This window comes from Cervus canadensis, chromosome 20 (assembly GCF_019320065.1).
Source record: "Cervus canadensis isolate Bull #8, Minnesota chromosome 20, ASM1932006v1, whole genome shotgun sequence".
NCBI classification, from domain to species: Eukaryota; Metazoa; Chordata; class Mammalia; order Artiodactyla; family Cervidae; genus Cervus; species Cervus canadensis.
In genome coordinates this window covers 36314037-36340400 of record NC_057405.1, presented here as the reverse complement: position 1 = coordinate 36340400, position 26364 = coordinate 36314037, and the positions used below count along the sequence as shown (strand labels likewise).

Genomic DNA, 26364 nt, shown 5'->3' with positions numbered 1-26364 from the left:
TATCTAGCAAATGCCATCTCCTCTTCTCCTCCGTAAAGCCTCCTCAACTACTCCAACCCAGTGCATTGTTTCTTCAGACATGTGGAGTGGGTAACTGTTCCCCTCTCCAGGGATCTTCCCAACCCAGGGATCGAACCCAGGTCTCCCGCATTGCAGGCGGATCCTTTACCAGCTGAGCCACAAGGGAAGCCCTGCGTTGTTTCTTATTTGCCACTATTCTCAGCTTGTTTAGCATTTCTCAGAATGCTTAATGTACTATACCTTGATGCATGATGCATTTCTTTTTTCTCACAAGATTTTTGAAGACTGGGAACCAGGGCCACATTCTACTGATCACGTTCCCTGTTTTTATCTTGTATAGATGATGTAACTAATAATAAATCTAAACACAATGTATACAATCTATAAATTCTCTAGTTAAGTTAGAAAAATGAAAATACTACAGAAACACAAAGGAGAAAGCTGTTACTGTGGGATTTAGAAAATCTTGTTGGAAAAATCTTTGATTCAGGCATTCCTTGAAATAGGTAGAGAAAAGGACCAGCTGTTCCAAATAGTGGGAATGACATGAGCCAAGACATAGAAAAACAGTAAATGTAAGGTGTTAAAGGAATGGCAAATAGGTTGTTGCAGAAGAAGTTAGGATGCTTGAATGAAGGGTACAGTAGTCAATAAAGTTGGTAAAATAGTTTGGGATCAATCCTTCCCAAGGAATTCTGACCTTATTTTATTGGTGATATGAAATTATCATCCTATAAGAAGGTTTTTCAGGCAGGATGCAAGATATATTACAGAGGAAAAAGAAATTAAATACAGAGAGGCCAGTTAGGAAACAAGGCTGTTGTGATAATCTAAGCATGAGTAACAAGTTCAAACTTGTGACAGTAGAAGAAGGGATTTAAATTGGAAATATTTCAAAAGAAGGTTTGAGGGGACATGCTTGGTAACTCAGCAAGCACAGGAAAACTGTGAAATGGAAGAGTTAAAGATAATACCAGGAATTCTGAACCTTTTGAACTAGAAAAACCATTCCTGTTAATTCAGAACTCACTGTGATCTATTACAGAGCATCTAGGTACATTTCCATTTTTCCAACCGTTTTTTAAATAGAACAGTTTTTAAAATTTTCCATTCCTTCCTTATTGTGTAAGAAAACTGAAGCTCACAGTTTTGACTTGCTCAAGTTTATGTTTTTATTATGTGGTAATACTTGGGTTAAAAGTTAGCTTTTTCATAACCAGTTGGTTTTGCCATGCCAAATTGGAAATATTGGCAGAATATGAAATTTCTTAGTAGGTTTTGGGACTCTAAAGGAAACAGTAGTTGAAGCAATGGGAATGGATGAGACTTCCAAGGAAGAAATTGTAGATAAGGGAGAGAAAGATAATCATGGATTGGAATTTTGGTAACGTGTATTTAGCTGAATTAAAAAGAGACAAAGAAGAAAACTTAGAATATAGTAATCAAAGAAATAGGAAGAGGATCAGGAGTTGAAGTGTTGCTAGAAACTGAGACTATCGAAAAAACTGATCAAAGGAAGATGCTATATATGTTATGGTGATACAGAAGAAGATGAGAATAAGGAAAAGCCATTTAATTTAACAAATAGGAGATTGTTAGAAACCTTTGAGGAAAGTCTTTTGAGAGAAGACTGAAGACCACATTATACTTGGTTTAAGAAAGTATAAGGGGAACTTGAGGAGGAGCCAAGATGGCGGAGGAATAGGACGGGGAGACCACTTTCTCTCCTACAAATTCATCAAAAGAATAATTGAACGCAGAGCAAACTTCACAAAACAACTTCTGATCGCTAGCTGAGGTCATCAGGCGCCCAGAAAAGCAACCCATTGTCTTCGAAAGGAGGTAGGACAAAATATAAAAGATAAAAAGAGAGACAAAAGAGCTAAGGATAGAGATCCGTCCCGGGAAGGGAGTCTTAATAGAGGAAGTTTCTAAGCACCAGGAAACCCTCGCACTGGTGGGTCTGGGGGAAGTTTTTGAATCTCGGAGGGCAACCTGACTGGGAGGGGAACAATAAATAAAACCCACAGATTACGTGCCTAAAAGCAACTCCCAGCAGAAAAGTACTCCAGATGCCTGCATCCGCCACCAGCAAGTGGGGGTGGAACGGAGAGGAGCAGGCGGCATTGCTTAGGGTAAGGACCGGGCCTGAGTGCCCTGAGGACAATCGGAGGGAGCTTTTGTGAGTTACCAACTTAAATTGTGGGATAGCAAGAGAGAGAGCGATAATTAACTGGCCTGAATACACTGCCGGCTGTTCGCAGAACAGAGGGTCTGAGCAAGTCCAGAGAAGAGCTTTCAGGCTGCAGACCGGCCCAGCCCCTCCGGAGGCAGAGGGGAGGGGAAAGGGGCAGGCTCGGCCCCAAGGACCGCATCCCCTACCGCACTGCAAACAGGCCTCCAGTTTCTAATTAGAGACCTCCTGAGATTCTGGATGGTCGACATCCGCCGGGAGGGTCGCGGCGAGACACAGGGTGCAGGCACCCGACTGGCACGGGCGGGGACTGGGGCTGGGTACGCGGAGGGCAGAAGGTGCATGCACCGGACTGGCACGGGCGGAAACAGACTGGGACCGTGGAGGGGAGAAGGCGCGCCGCACCCAGGGGGAGTGCGCCCGTCAAGCTCCTGGCTGCCTGAGCTGCCCGAACGTGGAAGGCACAAAAAGCAGGCGCAGCATTTTGTTCCGTGCTTTTGTGGAACACCCAAGGGCTGGAACCGCGCACAGGGCAGGGCACGCTCCATACAGAACAGCTGGGAGCCTGAGCAGCGTAGAAGGGGAAAGCAGCGCCAGCCCCTCTCCGCAGCGCGATGGAACTAGCAACCTGAATAAGAGACCACCTCCGCCTGCCTGTGTCAGGGTGGAAATTGGGCACTGAAGAGATCAGCAAACAGAAGCCAAATAAACAAAGGGAACCGCTTCAGAAGGGACCGGTGCAACAGATTAAAATCCCTGTAGATAACACCAACTACACTGGAAGGGGCTTGTAGATATCGAGAAGTGTAAGCTGGAACAAGGAGCTATCTGAAACTGAACTGAACCCACACTGACTGCAACAGCTCCAGAGAAATTCCTAGATATATTTTTACTTTTTTTTTTTTAAGTTAAAAAAAATTTTTTTTTCTTTTTTCTTTTTTCTCTTTTACTTTCCTTTAAAATTCCCTATTACTCCCCCATTACACCTTAACTTTCATTTTCATAGATTTTTTATGATTTTTTTAATTAAGAAAAATTTTTTTTCTTGTTTTTTTTTTCCTTTTTCTCTTCTATTTTCTATTTTTCTTTTTCTCTTATTTCCTTTTAAAGCCCTCTATTACTCCTCTACTACTCCTTAATTTTCATTTTCATTACACTATAACCTTACAAAAAAAAAGAGAAGCCCTATTTTTAAACCGAACTTCATATATATTTCTAAAATTTTTTTTCTGTGTTTTGGTTTTTGTTTTTAATATTGTATTTTTAAGAGTCTAACATCTACTCTAGATTTTTAATCTTTGTTTTTCAGTATATGATATAAATTGTGGACATTTAAGAATCCAATATTCAGTTCCCATTTTTATTCAGGAGTGTGTTGATTACTCTCTCCCAATCTTGACTCTCCGTTTTCTACCTCAGAACACCTCTATTTCCTCCTTTCCCCTTCTCTTCCCAATCCAATTCTGTGAATCTTTGTGGGTGTCTGGGCTACGGAGAACACTCTGGGAACAGACAACTGCGTAGATCTGTCTCTCTCTTCTTGAGTCCCCCTTTTTCTCCTCCTGCTCATCTCTATCTCCCTCCTCCTTCTCCTCTTTTTCATGTAAGTCTGTGAACCTCTCTGGGTGTCCCTCACGGGGGAGAATCTTTTCACCATTAACCTAGAAGTTTTATTATCAGTGCTGTATAGTTGGAGAAGTCTTGAGACTACTGGAAGAATAAAACTGAAATCCAGAGGCAGGAGACTTAAGCCCCAAACCTGAGAACACCAGAAAACTCCTGACTACATGGAACTTTAAGTAATAAGAGACCGTCCAAAAGCCTCCATACCTACACTGAAACCAACCACCACCAAGAGCCAATAAGTTTTAGAGCAAGACATATCACGCAAATTCTCCAGCAACGCAGGAACATAGCCCTGAACGTCAACATACAGGCTGCCCAAGGTCACACCTAACACATAGACCCATCTCAAAACTCATTACTGGGCACTCCATTGCACTCCAGAGAGAAGAAATCTAGTTCCACGCACCAGAACACCGATGCAAGCTTCCCTAACCAGGAAACCTTGACAAGCCAATCGTCCAACCCCACCCACTGGGTAAAACCTCCACAATAAAAAGGAACCACAGACCTCCAGAATACAGAAAGCCCACTCCAGACACAGCAATCTAAACAAGACGAAAAGGCAGAGAAATACCCAACAGGTAAAGGAACATGAAAAATGCCCACCAAGTCAAACAAAAGAGGAGGAGATAGGGAATCTACCTGAAAAAGAATTTAGAATAATGATAATAAAAATGATCAAAATCTTGAAAACAAAATGGAGTTACAGATAAATAGCCTGGAGACAAAGATTGAAAAGATGCAAGAAATGTTTAATAAAGACCTAGAAGAAATAATAAAGAATCAATTAAAAATGAATAATGGAATAAATGATCAAAAACACTCTGGCGGGAACCAAGGGTAGAATAACGGAGAGAGAAGATAGGATAAGTGAGGTAGAAGATAAAATGGTGGAAATAAATGAAGCAGAGAGGAAAAAAGAAAGAATCAAAAGAAATGAGGACAACCTCAGGGACCTCTGGGACAATGTGAAACGCCCCAACATTTGAATCATAGGAGTCCCAGAAGAAGAAGACAAAAAGAAAGGTCATGAGAAAATACTCGAGGAGATAATAGCTGAAAACTTCCCTAAAATGGGAAAGGAAATAGCCACCCAAGTCCAAGAAACCCAGAGAGTCCCAAACAGGATAAACCCAAGGCGAAACACCCCAAGACACATATTAATCAAATTAACAAAGCTCAAACACAAAGAACAAATATTAAAAGCAGCAAGGGAGAAACAACAAATAACACACAAAGGGATTCCCATAAGGATAACAGCTGATCTATCAATAGAAACCCTCCAGGCCAGAAGGGAATGGCAGGATGTACTGAAAGTAATGAAAGAGAATAACCTACAACCTAGATTACTGTACCCAGCAAAGATCTCATTCAGATATGAAGCACAATTCAAAAGCTTTACAGACAAGCAAAAGCTGAGAGAATTCAGCACCACCAAACCAGCTCTTCAACAAATGCTAAAGGATCTTCTCTAGACAGGAAATGCAGAAAGGTTGTATAAACGTGAACCCAAAACAACAAAGTAAATGGCAACGGGACCACACCTATCAATAATTACCTTAAATGTAAATGGGTTGAATGCCCCAACCAAAAGACAAAGACTGGCTGAATGGATACAAAAACAAGACCCCTATATATGCTGTCTACAAGAGACCCACCTCAAAACAAGAGACACATACAGACTAAAAGTGAAGGGCTGGAAAAAAATATTTCATGCAAACAGAGACCAAAAGAAAGCAGGAGTCGCAATACTCATATCAGATAAAATAGACTTTCAAATAAAGGATGTGAAAAGAGACAAAGAAGGACACTACATAATGATCAAAGGATCAATCCAAGAAGAAGATATAACAATTATAAATATATATGCACCCAACATAGGAGCACCGCAATATGTGCGGCAAACGCTAACGAGTATGAAAGAGGAAATTAATAGTAACACAATAATAGTGGGAGACTTTAATACCCCACTCACAACTATGGATAGATCAACTAAACAGAAAATTAACAAGGAAACACAAACCTTAAATGACACAATGGACCAGCTAGACCTAATTGATATCTATAGGACATTTCACCCCAAAACAATCAACTTCACCTTTTTCTCAAGTGCACACGGAACCTTCTCCAGAATAGATCACATCCTGGGCCATAAATCTGGTCTTGGAAAATTCAAAAAAATTGAAATCATTCCAGTCATCTTTTCTGACCACAGTGCAGTAAGATTAGATCTCAATTACAGGAAAAAAATTGTTAAAAATTCAAACATATGGAGGCTAAATAACACGCTTCTGAATAACCAACAAATCATAGAAGAATTCAAAAAAGAAATCAAAATATGTATAGAAATGAATGAAAATGAAAACACAACAACCCAAAACCTATGGGACACTGTAAAAGCAGTGCTAAGGGGAAGGTTCATAGCATTACAGGCTTACCTCAAGAAACAGGAAAAAAGCCAAATAAATAACCTAACTCTACACCTAAAGCAATTAGAGAAGGAAGAAATGAAGAACCCCAGGGTTAGCAGAAGGAAAGAAATCTTAAAAATCAGGGCAGAAATAAATGCAAAAGAAACTAAAGAGACCATAGCAAAAATCAACAAAGCTAAAAGCTGGTTTTTTGAAAAAATAAACAAAATTGACAAACCATTAGCAAGACTCATTAAGAAACAAAGAGAGAAGAACCAAATTAACAAAATTAGAAATGAAAATGGAGAGATCACAACAGACAACACTGAAATACAAAGGATCATAAGGGACTACTACCAGCAGCTCTATGCCAATAAAATGGACAACTTGGAAGAAATGGACAAATTCTTAGAAAAGTATAACTTTCCAAAACTGAACCAGGAAGAAATCGAAGATCTTAACAGAGCCATCACAAGCAAGGAAATCAAAACTGTAATCAGAAATCTTCCAGCAAACAAAAGCCCAGGACCAGATGGCTTCACAGCTGAATTCTACCAAAAATTTAGAGAAGAGCTAACACCTATCTTACTCAAACTCTTCCAGAAAATTGCAGATGAAGGTAAACTTCCAAACTCATTCTATGAGGCCACCATCACCCTAATTCCAAAACCAGACAAAGATGCCACAAAAAAAGAAAACTACAGGCCAATATCACTGATGAACATAGATGCAAAAATCCTTAACAAAATTCTAGCAAACAGAATCCAACAACATATTAAAAAAATCATACACCATGACCAAGTGGGCTTTATCCCAGGAATGCAAGGATTCTTTAATATCCGCAAATCAATCAATGTAATACACCACATTAACAAATTCAAAGATAAAAACCATATGATTATCTCAATAGATGCAGAGAAAGCCTTTGACAAATTCAACATCCATTTATGATTAAAACTCTCCAGAAAGCAAGAATAGAAGGAACATACCTCAACATAATAAAAGCTATATATGACAAACCCACAGCAAGCATTACCCTCAATGGTGAAAAATTGAAAGCATTTCCCCTGAAATCAGGAACAAGACAAGGGTGCCCACTCTCACCACTACTATTCAACATAGTTTTGGAAGTTTTGGCCACAGCAATAAGAGCAGATAAAGAAGTAAAAGGAATCCAGATAGGAAAAGAAGAAGTGAAACTCTCACTGTTTGCAGATGACATGATCCTCTACATAGAAAACCCTAAAGACTCTACCAGAAAATTACTAGAGCTAATCAATGAATATAGTAAAGTTGCAGGATATAAAATTAACACACAGAAATCCCTTGCATTCCTATACACTAACAATGAGAAAACAGAAAGAGAAATTAAGGAAACAATACCATTCACCATTGCAACAAAAAGAATAAAATACTTAGGAGTATATCTACCTAAAGAAACAAAAGACCTATACATAGAAAACTATAAAACACTGATGAAAGAAATCAAAGAGGACACAAACAGATGGAGAAACATACCGTGTTCATGGATTGGAAGAATCAATATTGTCAAAATGGCTATTCTACCCAAAGCAATCTATAGATTCAATGCAATCCCTATCAAGCTACCAACGGTATTTTTCACAGAACTAGAACAAATAATTTCACAATTTGTATGGAAATACAAAAAACCTCGAATAGCCAAAGTAATCTTGAGAAAGAAGAATGGAACTGGAGGAATCAACCTGCCTGACTTCAGACTATACTACAAAGCCACAGTCATCAAGACAGTATGGTACTGGCACAAAGACAGAAATACAGATCAATGGAACAGAATAGAAAGCCCAGAGATAAAGCCACGAACCTATGGACACCTTATCTTTGACAAAGGAGGCAAGGAGATACAATGGAAAAAAGACAGCCTCTTTAACAAGTGGTGCTGGGAAAACTGGTCAACCACTTGTAAAAGAATGAAACTAGAACACTTTCTAACACCATACACAAAAATAAACTCAAAATGGATTAAAGATCTAAATGTAAGACCAGAAACTATAAAACTCCTAGAGGAGAACATAGGCAAAACACTCTGACATAAATCACAGCAGATCCTCTATGACCCACCTCCCAGAATATTGGAAATAAAAGCAAAAATAAACAAATGGGACCTAATGAAACTTAAAAGCTTTTGCACTACAAAGGAAACTATAAGTAAGGTGAAAAGACAGCCCTCAGATTGGGAGAAAATAATAGCAAATGAAGAAACAGACAAAGGATTAATCTCAAAAATATACAAGCAACTCCTGCAGCTCAATTCCAGAAAAATAAATGACCCAATCAAAAAATGGGCCAAAGAACTAAACAGACATTTCTCCAAAGAAGACATACAGATGGCTAACAAACACATGAAAAGATGCTCAACATCACTCATTATCAGAGAAATGCAAATCAAAACCACAATGAGGTACCATTACACGCCAGTCAGGATGGCTGCTATCCAAAAGTCTACAAGCAATAAATGCTGGAGAGGGTGTGGAGAAAAGGGAACCCTCTTACACTGTTGGTGGGAATGCAAACTAGTACAGCCGCTATGGAAAACAGTGTGGAGATTTCTTAAAAAACTGGAAATAGAACTGCCATATGACCCAGCAATCCCACTTCTGGGCATACACACTGAGGAAACCAGATCTGAAAGAGACACGTGCACCCCAATGTTCATCGCAGCACTGTTTATAATAGCCAGGACATGGAAGCAACCTAGATGCCCATCAGCAGATGAATGGATAAGGAAGCTGTGGTACATATACACCATGGAATATTACTCAGCTGTTAAAAAGAATTCATTTGAATCAGTCTAATGAGATGGATGAAACTGGAGCCCATTATACAGAGTGAAGTAAGCCAGAAAGATAAAGATCATTACAGCATACTAACACATATATATGGAATTTAGAAAGATGGTAATGATAACCCTATATGCAAAACAGAAAAAGAGACACAGAAATACAGAACAGACTTTTGAACTCTGTGGGAGAAGGTGAGGGTGGGATGTTTTGAAAGAACAGCATGTATATTATCTATGGTGAAACAGATCACCAGCCCAGGTGGGATGCATGAGACAAGTGCTCGGGCCTGGTGCACTGGGAAGACCCAGAGGAATCGGGTGGAGAGGGAGGTGGGAGGGGGGATCGGGATGGGGAATACAGGTAACTCCATGGCTGATTCATGTCAATGTATGACAAAACCCACTGCAATGTTGTGAAGTAATTAGCCTCCAACTAATAAAAATAAATGGAAAAAAAAAAAAGTATAAGGGTAAAAAGAAGAGCCAATTAATTTATACTACTATTAAGAAATTTGTTTTTTATATGTTTATATTCTTAGGGGATCAGAGTTTGGGATAATAGGTGGGTATGTCTTACGCCTTGTCCTTCCAAATTACCCTGGGTAGAACTCTACACTTTTCTAGACCTGACTCTTACACCTAAGTTCATGGTAATAGCTCATACAAAGCTGAGTTCAAAGAACCCTTGAAGAGCAACACAATAAATACAGTATCATTTGCATTTCAGACAGCTTCAAAGAGTTTTTAAATGAAAATCTCATTTTAAAAATTTCATTATTTTTGGCTCTATTACTTTCTAAATCCTGAAAGTGTTGTTTTTTTTTTTTAATTTCTTATGTGAAACATTTACATTGTATCTTTGTGTTTATTCTTATTTAAAGGATGGAGTGGCCTTATGCATGTTCATGCAAAACACCTTAACACGATTTATGAGGTAATGTTTCTTTGTTTTTAAAACATGATTTCTTTGCTTTCTTCTCTGTAACCACCTCTGTGTTTTTTCAGTCTTCTAACTTTACTGAGGCTTTGAGTGGCTAAGTCAAAGATCTATCTTGGTAAATGTCACATGGTACTTGAAAGTATATGGGTTGTTTTCAAATATCTTTTGATACTGATTTTTAGCATCATTTCACAGTGGTAAGAGAAGAGACTTTGATTTTGATACCTTTAGACCATGAAATTTTTGCACCTTGTTTTATGTCCCTGGATATGTTCCAGGGTCTCCTAGTTTATAGTTTATGAGAACTTGAATAGAATTTGTATCCTCCTGTTGTGTGAAAATTGTATAAATCTTAATTATGTTGAATTGGTTCATGGTGCCTTTCAGGTCTACTGTATCCTTCTACTTTTCTGTATATTCAGTCCATTAATTTTTGAGAGTTTGATATTGAAACTCCAACTAAAAATCTTTATCTATTAAAAAATAATTGTAATATATAGTGGAACTGTATGTAACTTTGTTCTGTATTTTCCAAGTCTCCTATAAATGTGTTATATTTTCATAATTTAAAAAATAAAAAAGGCAATTATTTAAAAAAGAACACAGTTTCTAAAAAACCCAAAATAACTATTATTCTATGCTTTGCACTAGTTAAAAAATAGTCACTGATAGTCTATTCATATTTAGAATATATGAATTCAATATTCATATATTTTGGTTCATATTTATTTTTGCCATCAAGGACAGTCATATAATCAGTTGTTAGTGAAGTACATACAAATATTTTAAAAATAAGAGCCTTGAGACGTAAAAAGAGTTTAAGACTTAGCTCTTTTCCCTGAAGAGTTTGTATTTTGTTGTAAGCTGGCTATATTTAAGTATAGACATGTGAAAGTTAAATACTGATACTAAAGCAGAAAAGACACATAAAGATAACCTAATATTCAAAATTAGTAGAATGTATAGTGAAGTGATCTGTATCCACAAGGAGAGAGAAAAAGAGTTATCAGTTGGAGAAAGCTTTTACATACTTCTGAGAAAGATGGATTCACTTTGCACCTAGAAGAGGAAGAAAAGGGAAAAAATTTGGGTCCTGCCATTATGCATTTGGGGTTACAAACTTACATGATTGGGGTGATTAGCTTTCTACTTCCATATTCTGAATGTAAAAAAAGTTAAAATTCAGGGAAACTAAGGAAATAAATACTTGTTTACACACTTATTAATTGGACATCAATGTATTTTTGTTGCTCTTTATATGTGAGAGTCTAGGGAGAGTGAATACTGTCTTCATTGTCTTACTTCCTGTTCACCTACTTCTTACCACATTTGACCTTTTCTTAAGTAAATCTTAGAAGTTTTTTTCTTTAGATAATTCTTTTTATTTGGAAGCAGTGTGTGTTAAGAAATGTGCAATTTCTTTAGACCTGCATCTTTTCATTTTGGTTAGACCCACTAAAAGTTATATATTTTCAAAACATTTTAAATTCACCTTTTAATACACAGTTCTGCAAAATGGGTCTTTGCAAACATGAGAGGTAAAGACTTTTTACTTCAGAACCATTCTTTTATGTAGAATCAGTCTCTGGATCATTTGAATGAGGAATGAAAAGATTTTTGATAGGAACCTTCCATACCACATTTCTTCCTTTTTGATACAGCCTTAATTTTCCCATCTGTAATTTGATATCAACAAAAATGGACTAAGACTGAGTAATTCCCAATTGTCAGGTGCTTAGAAGTTCCAGGAGCTCTCTACAAGCTTGTTAGTCAGTCAGTCAGTCCTGTCCAACTCTTTGGACCCCATGAACTGTAGCCTGCCAGGCTTCTCTGTCCATGGAATTCTCCAGGCAAGAATATTGGAGCGGGTTGCCATTGCCTTCTCCAGGGAATTGTCCCTGTGCAGGGATCAAACCTGGGTCTTCTGCATCGCAGGCAGACTCTTTACCTGTGAGCCCCCCAGGAAGCCTGTATACAGGCTTACCTCGGAGACATTGCAGGTTAGGTTCCACACCGCCACAACAAAGTGGTGTCAAAATAAAGCAAGTCACAGAATTTTTTGGTTTTCCAGTGCATATGAAAGTTATATTTATACTCTACTGTAGTCTATTAAGTATGTGATAGCATTATGTCTTAAAAAATGTACATATTAATTTAGAAACACTTTATTGCTAAAAAATGCCAATCGTCATCTGAGCCTTCAGTGAATCTTAATCTCTTTGATGGTGTAGGGTCAGTATTAATGGCTGCTAACTGATCAAGGTGGTAGTTGCTAAAGGTTGGGGTAGCTGTGGAAATTTCTTGAAATAAGACAACAGTGAAGTTTTCAACTTCACTTGACTCTTCCTTTGATTTCTCTGTAACATCCAGTGCTGTTTGACAGCATTTTACTCAGAGGAACTTCTTTCAGAATTGGAGTCAATCCTCTCAAACCCTGTGGCAGCTTTATCAAATATGTTTACTTAATATTTAAAATCTTTTGTTGTCATTTCAACAGTCACAACATCTTCACCAGGAGTAGATTCCATCTCAAGAAAACACTCTCTGCTCATCCATGAGAAGCAACTCCTCATCTGTTTAAGTTTATCATGAGATTGCAGCAGAATCCGTCACATTTTCAGGCTCCACTTCTTGTTCTCTTGCTGTTTCCATCACATCTGCAGTTATTTCCTCTAATGATGTCTTGAACGCCTCAAAGTCATCCAAGAGGTTTGGAATCAGCTTCTTCCAAACTCCTGTTAATGATGATGAGTTCTTCCCACAAATCACAGATGTTTTTAATAATGTCACCAGGCTCCTCTGCCCATGAAATTTTCCAGGCAAAAATACTGGCATTGGTTGCCATTTCTTCCTCCAGGGAATCTTCCCGACCCAGGGATCGAACTGCAGTCTCCTGGGTCTCCTGCATCACAGACAGATTCTTTACCTGCTGAGCCATTGGGGAAGCCCCAACAGCATCTTGAATAGTGAATCCTTTCCAGAAGGTTTTCAATTTACTTTCTCCAGATCCATCAGAAGAATCACTCTCTGTGGAAGCTAAAAGACTAATGAATTGTATTTTTTAAATAATGAGACTTGAAAGTTAAAATTACTAACTTGATCCACAGGCTGCAGAATGGATATTGTATTAGCAGGCATGGAAAACAGCTTTTATTTCACTGTACACCTTCATCAGAGCTCTTGGGTGACCAGTGCATTTCATTGTCAATGGGCAGTAATGGTTTGCAAGAAATCTGTTTTTTCTGAGCAGTAAATCAGCAGTGGACTTAAAATATTTAGTAAACCACGTTGTAAACCGATATGCTCACCCAGCCTTTGTTGTTCCATTTACATAACACTGAGTAGATTGAGCATAATTCTTAAGAGCCCTCAGATTTTCAGAGTGGTAAATGAGCATTTAGTTTCAACTAGTAACGAGCTGCCCCTAAACAGAGAGTCAGCCTGTCCTTTGAAGCTTTGAAGCCAGGCATTGACGTCTCTCTGTAGCCGTGAATTTCAGTCCTAGATGGCATCTTCTTCTAATATAAGGTTGTTTTGTCTGTGTCCTCACCTTCATGAATTATCTTAGTTAGATCTTCAGGATGACTTGCTGCAGCTGGCGTCTGATCTGCATCAGCATGTGCTGCCTTACCTAGCACATTTATGTTATGGAGACGGCTTCAGCCTCTGCTAGCTTCAGACTTTTCTTCTGTGTCTTCCACATCTCTCTCAGCCTTCATAAAACTGAAGAGAGTTAGGACCTTGCTCTGGATTAGGCTTTGGCTTAAGGAAATGTGGGTAGTTTGATCTAATATCTGAACCAATAAGACTTTCTTCCTATTAGCAATAAAGTTGTTTTGCTTTCTTATCTTTCCTGTGTTCACTGGAGGAGCACTGTTAATTTCCTTCAAGAACTTTTACTTTGCATTCACAACTTGGCTAACTGTTAGCCAAAGCCTAATCTAGCACAATAAGTGAAAGTAAAAGTTGCTCAGTCGTGTCCGACTCTTTGCAACCTCGTGGACTATATACAGTCCATGGATTTCTCCAGGCCAGAATACTGGAGAGGGTAGCCTTTTCCTTCTCCAGGGGATCTTCCCAACCCAGGGATCGAACCCAAGTTTCCCACATTGAAGGTGGATTCTTTACCAGCTGAGCCACCAGGGAAGCCCAGTAAAGTGAAGTGCAATAAAATGAGATGTGCTTGCATTACACAGAAACAACTGTTTATTTGGAAGAAAGTTAATATGCCTGTAGTTTAAAATAAATAATGATTTGGAGAGGTATGTTGATCAGTTTGGGGCTTCCCTGGTGGCTCAGAATGGTAAAGATGGCAGTGCAGGAGACCCAGGTTTGATCCCTGGGTCAGGAAGATCCCCTGAAGAAGGGAATGGCTACCCATTCCAGCATTCTTGCCTGGAGAATTCCATGGATAGAGGAAGTTGGCAGGCTACAGTTCATGGGGTGGCACAGAGTCAGACACAACTTAGCTACTAACACCTTCACTTTGACAAGTTTGCATATCATTTAGTATGAATTATTATATCTTCATTATTATACTGTTTTGCTTCTCATGGTTACAGGCTAATGGTTCTATTGTACTTTGAGGTGTGCTTGTTTTTATAAACATAGATCAATAATTTTGTTTCTACTATATCTCAAGTTTTTTAAATACTTGTAGATTAATATCAAAATTTAAAATACTAACATCCATTTTTTCCTTCTTCCTTCAATACATAGACTTCCTTTAATAAGTGTTGCACTGGTTCAAGGTCGGGCATTGGGTGGAGGAGCAGAAGTTACTACTGCGTGTGATTTCAGGTAGGGTAAACATTGTATTGCTCCTTGCACAAATATAATTAATGTGTGAAATTTATTTCTTTGCCCGAATTATAGGTATTTTATATATTTTTAAATAGGATGATCGATGAGCAAATATTTTCTTTCTGCCAATCATATCATTAAAGTAGATAATCTTAATCAGTCTAATGTAACTCCATAATTACTTCACTGCTGTGCATTTCAGAAAGTTAACAAAACAAAATGGTTTTGAAAGAAACAAATCCATATTAACAAAGTCCCTGGGGAATGAAGCCGAGGAAATACATGAAACTTTAAGAGTCATAGGAATTATACAAGAAAAGAACTAAAAAATAAAACCAAAGAAATAAAGAGAATGGGGAAAGGGTCTGCCTAAGTGTTCCTCTTACTAATAACAAGAGGTTTTCTCAGACCCTGTCTCTACTGTGATTTGTAGAAACTTTGTGGGGAGTTTGGGCTGATTAGAGAATTCATTTAGAGAAAATTATTTGGTACCAATTAACCCTTTAATCCTAGGATTCTTTTTAGTATTGGATAGCTATACTTTAGGAGAAGGGAATGGCAATCCACTCGTTTTCTTGCCTGGAGAATTCCATGGATGGAGAAGCCTGGTGGGCTACAGTTTGTGGGGTTGCAGAGTCTAATACGACTGAGTGACTAACACACGAAGCTGTACTTTATAGGAATGATACAGTTTTTGTAAGGCTTTCTATATTTTGGTTTTGTGTGTATAAAACATAAATGTCAGTTTAATGGCTTGCTACAAAATAGGAAGCTATGTAACCATCTTATAGGTCAAGAATTGAAACATTATCAGCATTCCTGAACTCCCTAAGGCATAACCCCTTCATTTCCGTCTGTAAGAAAGTATTACCCTAAATTTTATAATTACTTTCTCATTTTCCTTTATAGTTTTATAAGTTAACTATTCTATAACCAATATATTCTATTTATTTTCCTTTTGAACTAAATATAAATAGCATACTAATAGAAATACTGTGAGGAAAGATTCAGTTAGCTAATTTATGCAAAAGAGGTAACTTTTTTCAATTTATGATTCAGGTTTCAGTTTATAAGTTGAAACATGTCACTTTGTAGTCAAATAAATTGAGATTTTAAAATAGTTTGGGTGTATAAGACAAATGACAAAGATCCCAGTCTCTTTGAAAACTGTGCTAAAGTTGCTTTAGTTGTGTCTGACTCTCTGTGACCATATGGACTGTAGCCTGCCCGGCTCCTCTGTCCATGGGATTCTCCAGGCAAGCATACTGGAGTGGACTGCTATGCTCTACTCCAGGGGATCTTCCCGACCCAGGGATTGAACCTGCTTCTCCTACATTACACGCAGATTCTTTACCTTTGAGCCACCGCCACCTGGAGAAGCCAGTTTGAAAACTAGTACTTCCTAACTGGGGAGGATTCTTGTAGCAACAAAAACTGGTCATTTCCCATGACACCGCCCTCTGCTGTCGCCAGTGCAGATTGCATTCAGTTCACTTCAGTCACTCAGTTGTGTTCGACTCTTTGCGACCCCATGGACTGTGCACAGCACGCCAGGCCTCCCTGTCCATCACCAGCTCCTGGAGCTTACTCAAACTCATGTCCATTGAGTCAGTGATGCCATCCAACCATCTCATCCTCTGCTGTCCCCTTCTCCTCCCACCTTCAGTCTTTCCCAGCATCAGGGTCTTTTCCAAGGAGTCAGTTCTTTGCATCAGGTGGCCAGAGTATTGGAGTTTCAGCTTCAGCATCAGTCCTTCCAATAAATATTCAGGACTGATTTCCTTTAGGATTGACTGTTTTGATCTCCTTGCAGTCTAAGGGACTCTCACGTGTCTTCTCCAACACCACAGTTCAAAAGCATTAATTCTTCAGTGCTCAGCTTTCTTTATGGTCCAACTCTCACATTCATACATTTCTACTGGAAACACCATAGCTTTTACTATATGGACCCAATTCCAGATTCTATCAGGAAGCTACATTTCATTCTGTGAGGAGGAAGGAGTTATATTGGCTTTATGGACAACATGAGACTAAATTGAAAATGTGTGTGAAAGGATTAAATGCTTTTCTCGCTTTACCCTGAAATAAAGGTACTTATGAAATATATCATTTAAATATAAAATTATATAATATATAAATATAAAGTATATATTTAGATATAATGTAATATATCTAAAGAATCCTAAGCTATATGTAAGTATACATTATTACACTTAAAAAGCCTCTACATAAAAGTAAGTGAAGATTAAAACTTTATAGATGTACTCTCTAACACAGAGTCGTGTGCTCATCTTTAAGCATTTGTTAGACTTTTGTTTCATCTTTTATACTCATTCCTGATCTGTGTTTCGGTGGAGTTAGGGTTCAGGACAAAAGGCAAAATCACAGAAGAAATAATTAAAGATTACTTAGTCCTTTAATACTATGTTTGCTATGTTTTTCTATAAATGAAGTGTCTTATGTCCTAGAACCTCATAAAATGCTGAGTTTTTTTTTGATTATGAGAAATCTGAGGGTACTACCCTCATCAGATATATTCAGTATCATAAACAGATACAGTCACTTTTCCATGAAGACATATTCATTTGTGGATCAACTACTTGGCTTGTATAGATCCTTGTTTTAAGCTGCATTCAGTAGAGTCATTCATTAAACATATGTTTATCACACATTTATGCTAGCTTGGTGCTGCCATTCAAGAAAGTTGTGCGTCTTGATTTTTTGTTTAGTATTTTTAGTAATACAGTTTTATTACATTTTATAAAATTGTTGGTTCACCACTTACAAGAAGTTTAAAAAACATAGAAACTGATCCTTCACAATAGAAGCGTGAAAACACTCTCTTAGACTATTCAGCTCTTTTAAATGTACACACTCAATACAAGAGTTCTTAAAGGTAAAGGCTAGTAGAGAGTCTTGTATAACTGAAGTACATTCCTAACCACTAGTTATAAGGTAGTGATGAATCAGTATAAATTACTCTAGCTGATCTTCCACCTAACTTTATCATTGCTCTGTCGATTATTTTCTATAACAAACTGTAAACTATTTCAGGAGATGAGAAATACTTTTTTTTTGAGAAATACTTTTAATATGAATATTCCTAATAAATGAGCTTATACAGCATTCCAGCATTACCCCCCTCCTTGCCCCAAAACCCTTTAAGCACCAGCTGATAATACATGTAATAAATTAATACGTCAGAAGCACTCAGATCTACATGACATATATAGACTCTTAGACTGAATTGCCTCCAGTTGAGTCACAATTTTTATGTAAAACTTGCTTAGAGAAAATGGCTTTTAAAAAACATTTTCTAAAGCTGGTAACTTAAAAATTGGCATTCCACAGTGCTCAAAAACTCGTCATTCAAACATTATGTTTCTCTTTAGTGACAAAATTGATGAGAAAATGAAAAGCTAGAACTGTGATAAAATCATCTGCTTCTGACTTTTAAATTTGTCTTGATTAAATGAAACACAAATTAAGAAAATATGTATTTGAATATTAATTTTCTATTGCAGCCATAACAAATCACCTCAAATTTAGTGGCTTATAACAGCACCCGTTTATCTCACAGATACATAAGTTGGAAGTCTGGCTGGGCCAAACTGGCTTCTCTAAACCTGGTCACGCATGGCCCAAGTCAGTAGGTTGACCGGACTGAGCTCTAAGGACTCGGGGGAGCGTGCACGTCCAGGCTCATCCTGGTCACAGCTGGCAGAATCCAGTCCTATGCACTTGTAAGACTGAGGTCTCTGTTTTTCTGTCAGCATGCCAGCCAGGGGTCAGTCTTCACTCTTGGAGGATGCCTGTATTCCTTCTCATGTTTTCCATGTGACCCCCTTCAGCAGTGGGGGGGTTAAGTTCCTTTCACACTTTAAATCTTTCTCACTTTTCCCTCTGCTGCATCTTTCCGACTCCAGCTGGAGAAAGTTTTCTGCTTTTAAGAGCTCACTGGTTAGAATGAGCCCACTCAGATAATGCCTGGGATAATGCCTCTATATATATATATATAAGAGGTTTTTATATATATATATATATATATATATATATATAAAACCTTAATTAGATCTTAATTTTATCATGTAAAGTAACGTATGCACAGCTTCCTGGGATTAGGGCCTGGACGTCTTTGTGGGACCATTCTACCTCCGTCACAAGGGCTTGTCATAGAGAATATAGTTGTCAGTTTTTTGGTTTTTTTTTTGCTAACTTTTATATTCCTATTTGATCACCAATTAAAATTGGTAACTTTGTTACTCCAAGTTACCTTTGTGAACTGCATCTTTTTAAACTTGTAAATTTAGATACACCAAATTGATAAAGGTTCGTTGTTCCAAAAATTACTTAATGTGTTACTGTATTATAGTTTCTTAGATTGGTTTCAAGCTCAAGATTCTAGAGTGTGCTTTAGGAGGTGCTTAGAACACTCATTCCTTGAATCCCCTTGTCTTATTCCCTATCATTCAACAAAAGGAAGGGGGTGGGAGAGGCAAGGGGAAAGGAAAGAAAATCTCTCAGAAATATCCTCGAAAATAGAAAATGACAAACTCAGACTGCTTGAGTTTTCACTGTCAACTTTTGGCAGTCAGAAACATGTGAACAGTTTAATTTCTTGTCTATTATTCAGTTTTTGCTGCTTAATTTGGTATAAGAGAGAAATTGGAATTGTGTTTTTGGTTTGAAATTACGGTCAGCCCTCTGTATCTGTGGGTTTCAAATTCAAGATTTCAACCAAGGATTGAAAATACTCTGGAAAAAAAATTCCAGAAAATTTCAAAAAGCAAAACTTGAATTTGCCATGTGCTTGCAACTACTGATGTTCCTTTTACACTGAATTAGGTAATCTAGAGATATTTAAACTATATGGGAGGACGTGTACAGTTTATATAAAAATACTGCACCATTTTGTATAAGGAAATTAAGCATCTGAAGATTCTGATATCTGTGAGGGATCCTGGAACCAGTTGTGGAATGGACAAAGACTCCCTGTACCATTTTATAATGTAACTTCACCAATTTTTAACATTTTGCTCTTCTGTTTTTCACCTCTTATGTGTGTGTGTATATGTATGTTTTATATATGTATATACATACACATATATGTAGAATAGTTTTTTATGAGAAATTTGAGAGTAGGTTGCAAACATCTTACCCTTTTACTCCCTTATACACCCACACACACATACATAAATATATATTCTTTTTTCAAGAACTAGTTGCTCAGTTGTGTCCGACTCTTTGCAACCCCATGGACTGCAGCACGCCAGGCTTCCCTGTCCATCACCAACTCCTGGAGTTTGCTCAAACTCATGTCCATTGAGTTAGTGATGCCATTCAACCATCTCATCCTCTGTCATCCCCTTCTCCTTCTGCCGCAATCTTTCCTAGCATCAGGGCCTTTTCCAGTGAGTTGGCTCTTCACGTCAAGTGGCCAAAGGGTTGGAGCTTCAGCTTCAGCATCAGTCCTTCCAAAGAATATTCAGGACTGATTTCCTTTAGGACTGACTGGTTGTCTCCTTGCAGTCTAAAGGACTCTCAAGAGTCTTTTCCAACACCACAGTTCAAAAGCATCAATTCTTCAGCCCTCAGCCTTTTTTATGGTCCAACTCTCATATCCATACATGACTAGTGGAAAAACCATAGCTTTGACCAGATGGACCTTTGTCAGCAAGAGTCCATATAGTAAGTTACTGTACTCTAATGAAGAACTAGAGTGTTCTTTATATAACCATAGCACACAGTTGTCAAATGCAAGAAGTTTACCATTGATACCATACTTTCGTCTAGTATACTTTCCACATTCTAATTGTGTCAGTTTGGCAATAATGGCCTTTATAGCACTCCTGGACATTTCCTCTACTGCAGGGTCATGTACTACACTTAGTTTTCAGAACTCTTCATGTTCAGAACTGAGATAATGTTTTTTAAGCCACTAAGTTTGTGTGATAACATCAATAGTAAGTAATACAGATGATGATACTTTAAAAATGTTTACTGTGCTTTCTGGTTGTAAAAGGATATTGTGTGCATTCTGGTGAATATGAATCGCCTGAGGATTTTATTGAAATGCAGTTCTGACTTCATCTCAGGGGTGAAGCCTGAGTTGATACTGATATTACTGGTTCACAGACCACACATTGAATAGCTACGTTCTAGGTTATTTTGTGTGTTGGTCATTCAGTCATGTCCACTCTTTGTGATCCCATGGACTGCAGCCTGCCAGGCTCCTCTGTCCATGGGATTCTCCAGGCAAGAATACTGCAGTGGGTAGCCATTCCCTTCTCCAGGAGATCTTTCTGACCCAGGGATTGAACCTGGGTCTCCCACACTGCAGGCATATTCTTTACCATATGAGCCACCAGGGAAGATTATTTTGAAAATACTTATTTTGAACTATTGTAAATATTGTAATAATAAAATATACCTTACTGTATTTAAAAAAGTTTTAAGAATATAGTTAGCTATAGCATAAAAATTAAAGTTACAGCAAAGATAATTAGCACTAGCACTGCAGTGTGCTTTCTTCATGTCTTTTTAAAATAGACATATAATTTTCTATTTTTTGAAAATTAGGATCATATGATCTATAGTTTATATTTAATGAAAGTGTTCCCATACCACTTGTGTATTTGATAAATATGAATTTAAAATTTTTAAAAATATTCCATCAGTTTGGATGTACTAAAATATCCTCTTTTGACTGTTCCTAATTTTCCTCTATTATGATTAATGCTGTGATAACTGCTTGATATGTAAGACTTTGTCATTTTGGATTATTTTCTTTGATTTATTCTATAAATCCTAACACTTACTAAGTAGTTCAGGTACTTAGTCAAAGAATGTGAACATGTTTAAGAGTTCTGATATATAGTGCCAGGTTACCCTCTAGGAAAGATTCTGCCAGTTTATGCTGTCACCAGCAGTATATGAGTGTCTGTCTGAGAGCATCCTTTTTTACAATAAGTACTACTCTTTTAAAAGCTCTCTTCTAACTTTGATAATCAAAAATTAAATTTTATTTTGTGCTTTTTAAGGTTTTGGTGAGGCATAAATTTTCATATGTTCATTGATGTGTATCTGTGTGAATTACCTGCATTTTCTTTTTGTTTTCTTTGGAGTATCTTAAGATTTTGCTGTTTATACACTGGATGAAAAACACATTTTTATTCCATCATCTCCCTAGAGGAATAAAATTCTCAATTATGCAATTTAGAGCCTGCTATTTAATTTGTTTTCAATCTTGAACATTGATTTCATGAATATAAATAGCTCTCAGCCAAAGGTATTAGCATTTCCAGCTGCTACCTATTAGTTCAAAGTCTATTACAAAGAAAGGGAGCTGGAAACAGGCTTGTCCCAAGGGAGCTACTGTACGTAGCCCTTTTCTTAAAATACTAACCTAATAAGTCAAACACGAAATACAACATAATACTCATGCTTGCACAAATGTGCACACAAACATGCACACACACACCAACCAACACATCCCAGAGTCATTAAAAAGCAAATTCCATTTTTACTGTGGCAGTGCCTGTACTCTGAATATGAGATGTCCACCGCAGGAAGCAGTCACATTTCCTGTGCGTGTTGCTTTGTTCTGTAGTTAGCACTGTATTATGTGAAAAGTCTTACTTCAGAGCTTGTAACATCAAGAACATCCCCTTCTCTGAGCATGCTAGGATTACAACTGAATATTAAAATCAGACTTTATATTCCCCAAACATTCTCCTGTTTGTTTCTCTTTCACTGTACCGCCACCATCACACACAAATGCACACGTGCACAAATAGAAAAAAACTTCATTCAACCACATACTTTCTTACTCAAGCAGTCTCTTTACATAAAGTACATGGAGCCTCATGAGACCAATCAGCCAAGAGCAGGAAATCAGAGAGGTGAGGTAAGGGGAGGATCTTTGAGATCTTTCCCTCTATTTTCTATAATTTGTCTTGTGATGTGATGGCAGGTAGACAGCAGGAGGAAGAAAATGCCAGGAACGTACATGCACAAACAGATACATGTCTGTGTTCAAGGCATGGTTCTAAAAAGTTTGAACCATATTTCCCCATGTCACTACAGTTTGCTTTATTGTATTTGCTTTGTTCTCCATGCCACGTAAATGACCAGCAATTTCTGACCCTAAAACTTTATTTAAATCAATGATTCCAGACTTTAAATTTATGATATCATGTGATTTAATTTTGTAACAGGACTGTTGTCTTTAAAATTTTAAATATTTATGCTTTTACTTATATTGCACAATATTCCTTTAGTTAGTCTTAGGTATCTGTCTATGTTTTTTTAAAAAAAAGTCAACTTGGAATCTTCCACTTCAGCCATATCTATAACAGAACACAGTATTATTTCTACCTTTATTTGAAAATTAAGAATTTCATATACTTTGTAGTCTCCATTAACAGATATTGAGGAAAGGTAGTGTATCATTATTTGCTGGGCTTCCAGTGCAAGTATAGCTCTTTTACATTTCAGTACTTTAGGGAACCTGAATTTAGTCCAGGAAAAAACTTTATAATGCCATTCTAGCAGAAACACTGCTATTATTTGTAGTGACTTACCTATTAAGGCAACCAAATTGATAATAATGAAAACTAGTACATAGAGAATGTAGTGTGTGTACTGTGAGGCTATAAAATACATAATTTTTGTATACCAAATAAAAGTATAAATAATACTGTGTTCTATAGATGTGGCAGAGGCAGAAAAATTCACACTGATATTTTTTTTTTGATGTGGACTATTTTTTTTTTTTTGATGTGGACTATTTTTAAAGTCTTTATTGAATTGGTTACGATATTGCTTTTGTTTTATAGTTTGATTTCTTGGCCAGGAGGCATGTGGGATCTTAGGTCACTAATCAGGGATCAAAGCCACATACTCTGCACAGGAAGGTGAAGTCTTAACCACTGAACTGCCAGGGAAGTCCCACACTGATTTTTTTAAAAAATATATATAAACAAGTTCCTCTAGGATTAACAGAATTGTGGCGTATATATGTCCTAAGCAACTTTCATATATTAACTCATTTATTGTAGTACTCATGGAAATTCTAAGGCATAAATACTGCCTTTATTTGCTGAACAAGCATACAGAGGCCCAGGGATGTTAGATAGTGTGCCCTTCCTCATCCTCTTTAACAAGGTGTAAAACACAGCCGGTCTAGTGGTCAGGCCTGGCAGTCTGGCTTAAGCTATTCTCTTTCCCACTGCAGTTATGTATGTGTTTCTTGTTTCTTTGCCATGGAGTACCTTCTTTGCCATGAAAAGTACCTTTCTTTAATAATAAACATTTTTAACACTTTTAAAAAATAACTTCTACTAAAAAGTTTCCTATTTTAGTACAGTTTGGTAATTGTTTTTCTTGAATACGTTTGTTCAAAGTCCTGAAGCTTATAGCTAAATTCATCAGAAATTAGTAGCAAAATGAACAGCCCTTTCAGGTATCACCATTGACTTTGCAACACCTGTCAAAAGATACTCTTTCACAAGTTATGGTTAGTTTTTCCTGATATATCCATACCACAACACCAGGTATATCTAAGTTAGATTAATTTCCTCATCACCCCTCTCAGTGGGTGTCACAGGAATTTTCAACCTTGCCGATGATAATGACACTAAGAGACAGCCAGAGGATACTTACAGTTCTTTTACTCATCAAAATAAGAGAGTTAATATGGTTTAGTGAGTCTGCTGTAAGGCTTCAGAATTTTAAGATTTGGGTCTTCCAGTTTTCTACATAGATTAATAGATTATCACTTGCAATAAACTACATTATAGGTGGTACCAGATAACTGCATCTAAACTAGCAGGAATTAGTGTATAATCCTATAAGGGCTCTTAGGAAGAAGTTTCTATTTTTGGATATATCTTGTTGATATGACATTTTATTCATAAAATCTGATTATCACTATTGAAAATTTTATATTTGAACTTTTAGATTAATAAAGAGTCTTGTGAAAGGTTATCATCTGAATGTCCCATATTTCTCTCATTGTTAAACTACGTTGTGTTCTTTTGTCACTAATAAAATTTTTGGTCATATTTACTAATGTAATACGCACTTCAGTTCACAAGTACACCCTAGGCAAGATGTATAAAGAATGGATGTCAGAGTCTGATGACAAGAGGTGTTTGTACAAGGACAACCTCAGGATTTGTTCGAGTCATTTACAAGTGATACCTCACCTTATAAAATGTGGCAAAAGGAAAACAACCACACATGGTATAAAGATGATAATAAACATTATTCTTTAGAAACAATTCCAAATATATATATATATATATGCTTTATACATAATGACTTTTGTTGTCATAAATTCATCTGCATTAGCCCAACATCTAGGACTTTAACCAGCTTTTATGTTCAGCTGATTTTAAGTGAAGTTTTTCCTGACATAGTCCTTCTTTGTATTGTAGACATAGCTCTGAGCCATCAATGTCAGTTCCAGAGTGTAACTAGGAACTGTGACAATTTTATCTGTGAAAAGCTTTATAGAATTTTCAATATTAATAATATTCTTATTTCCAGGTCTATTAGACATTACTGTAATTTCTTTCTTTTGACCTTGATTTCTGTTTAACGAAGCTGTTCTTCCCTCACAATTTGGGGCTAGTTGAGATTCTTAAGACACTTAGTTCCTTCTTCCCTCACATTTGAAAATTATAAATTGAAAACTACTACTTTCATGGCTGTTTTCTTCTAAAAGCAGTGGTTCATAATTGAGGCAGATTTCCCCTCATAGAAATTCACAGCTGCAAGACGTCCTCTTTCCCAGTGGGTTAGTAAATAGGCTTTTGTGAGAATTCTCTATTGAATATTTCTCTTGATTAAAGGGTCAAAGACTGAGAGTCTGTTGTTCTTGGTGCTAAAAGAACCAACCACCTGCAGCTGGGCATTGAACACTTTGGAATTGCAGAACTTAGTCTTCGTTTTTGTAATGAGTAGCTTGAAAGCAACAATTTTTCTTAAAAAATTAAATTCAGACATGACCTTTAGACCAAATTAGATTTTAATAGTGAATGCATTGAGGCATGCAATCAAAATACTGATAGGCTGCATTCCCTAAACAGTGTAGCTTTATGCAGCCTATTAATAACAGCATACACATATTTAACTGGCAAATGTGATTGCTGTGCCTACTAGTCTCGTTTATTCCCTTTTTATTGTTCCACTTGATTAATCACCCTGTACATAAAAGTCCCAATATTTGGGGAAAATGTATCCCTGCTGTAGGAAATCATCCCTTGCAAGTCCAATGCAAGCCATTGTCAACTTTCTTACTGGCTTGCCCGCTTCCACTCTCCTCTAGTTACCTGTTGTATGTAGTGGGAGGTTAAGAGCACGCATGGGGAAGCTAACTTACTTGGATTTAAAATTCTGGCCCTGCTAATAGCTGCATGGCCTTGACTGTGCTGTTTATTTAATCTGTTGCCTCTGTTTCTGTCTGCAAAACGAGCATTACTATACCTCCAGGGTTGTTCCAAGGATTAGTTAACATAAAGTTCCTTAAAATAGTTGGTGTGCT

The 26364-nt window shown here is 37.2% G+C and overlaps 1 protein-coding gene across 8 annotated transcripts in view; it reads left to right on the top strand.

Annotated features, from left to right (window-relative positions):
- The window catches only part of ECHDC1 (ethylmalonyl-CoA decarboxylase 1), a 56433-nt gene that overhangs the window by 27297 nt on the left and 2772 nt on the right, over positions 1 to 26364 (top strand). For 7 of the 8 annotated variants that reach the window (XM_043438944.1, XM_043438941.1, XM_043438938.1 and 4 more), the window contains 2 exons: positions 9955 to 10007; positions 14733 to 14813. In XM_043438944.1, the coding sequence (XP_043294879.1) occupies positions 9955 to 10007; positions 14733 to 14813 (134 nt within the window). The remainder of the gene's footprint in view (positions 1 to 9954; positions 10008 to 14732; positions 14814 to 26364) is intronic. The other variant, XM_043438945.1, reaches the window with a different exon arrangement.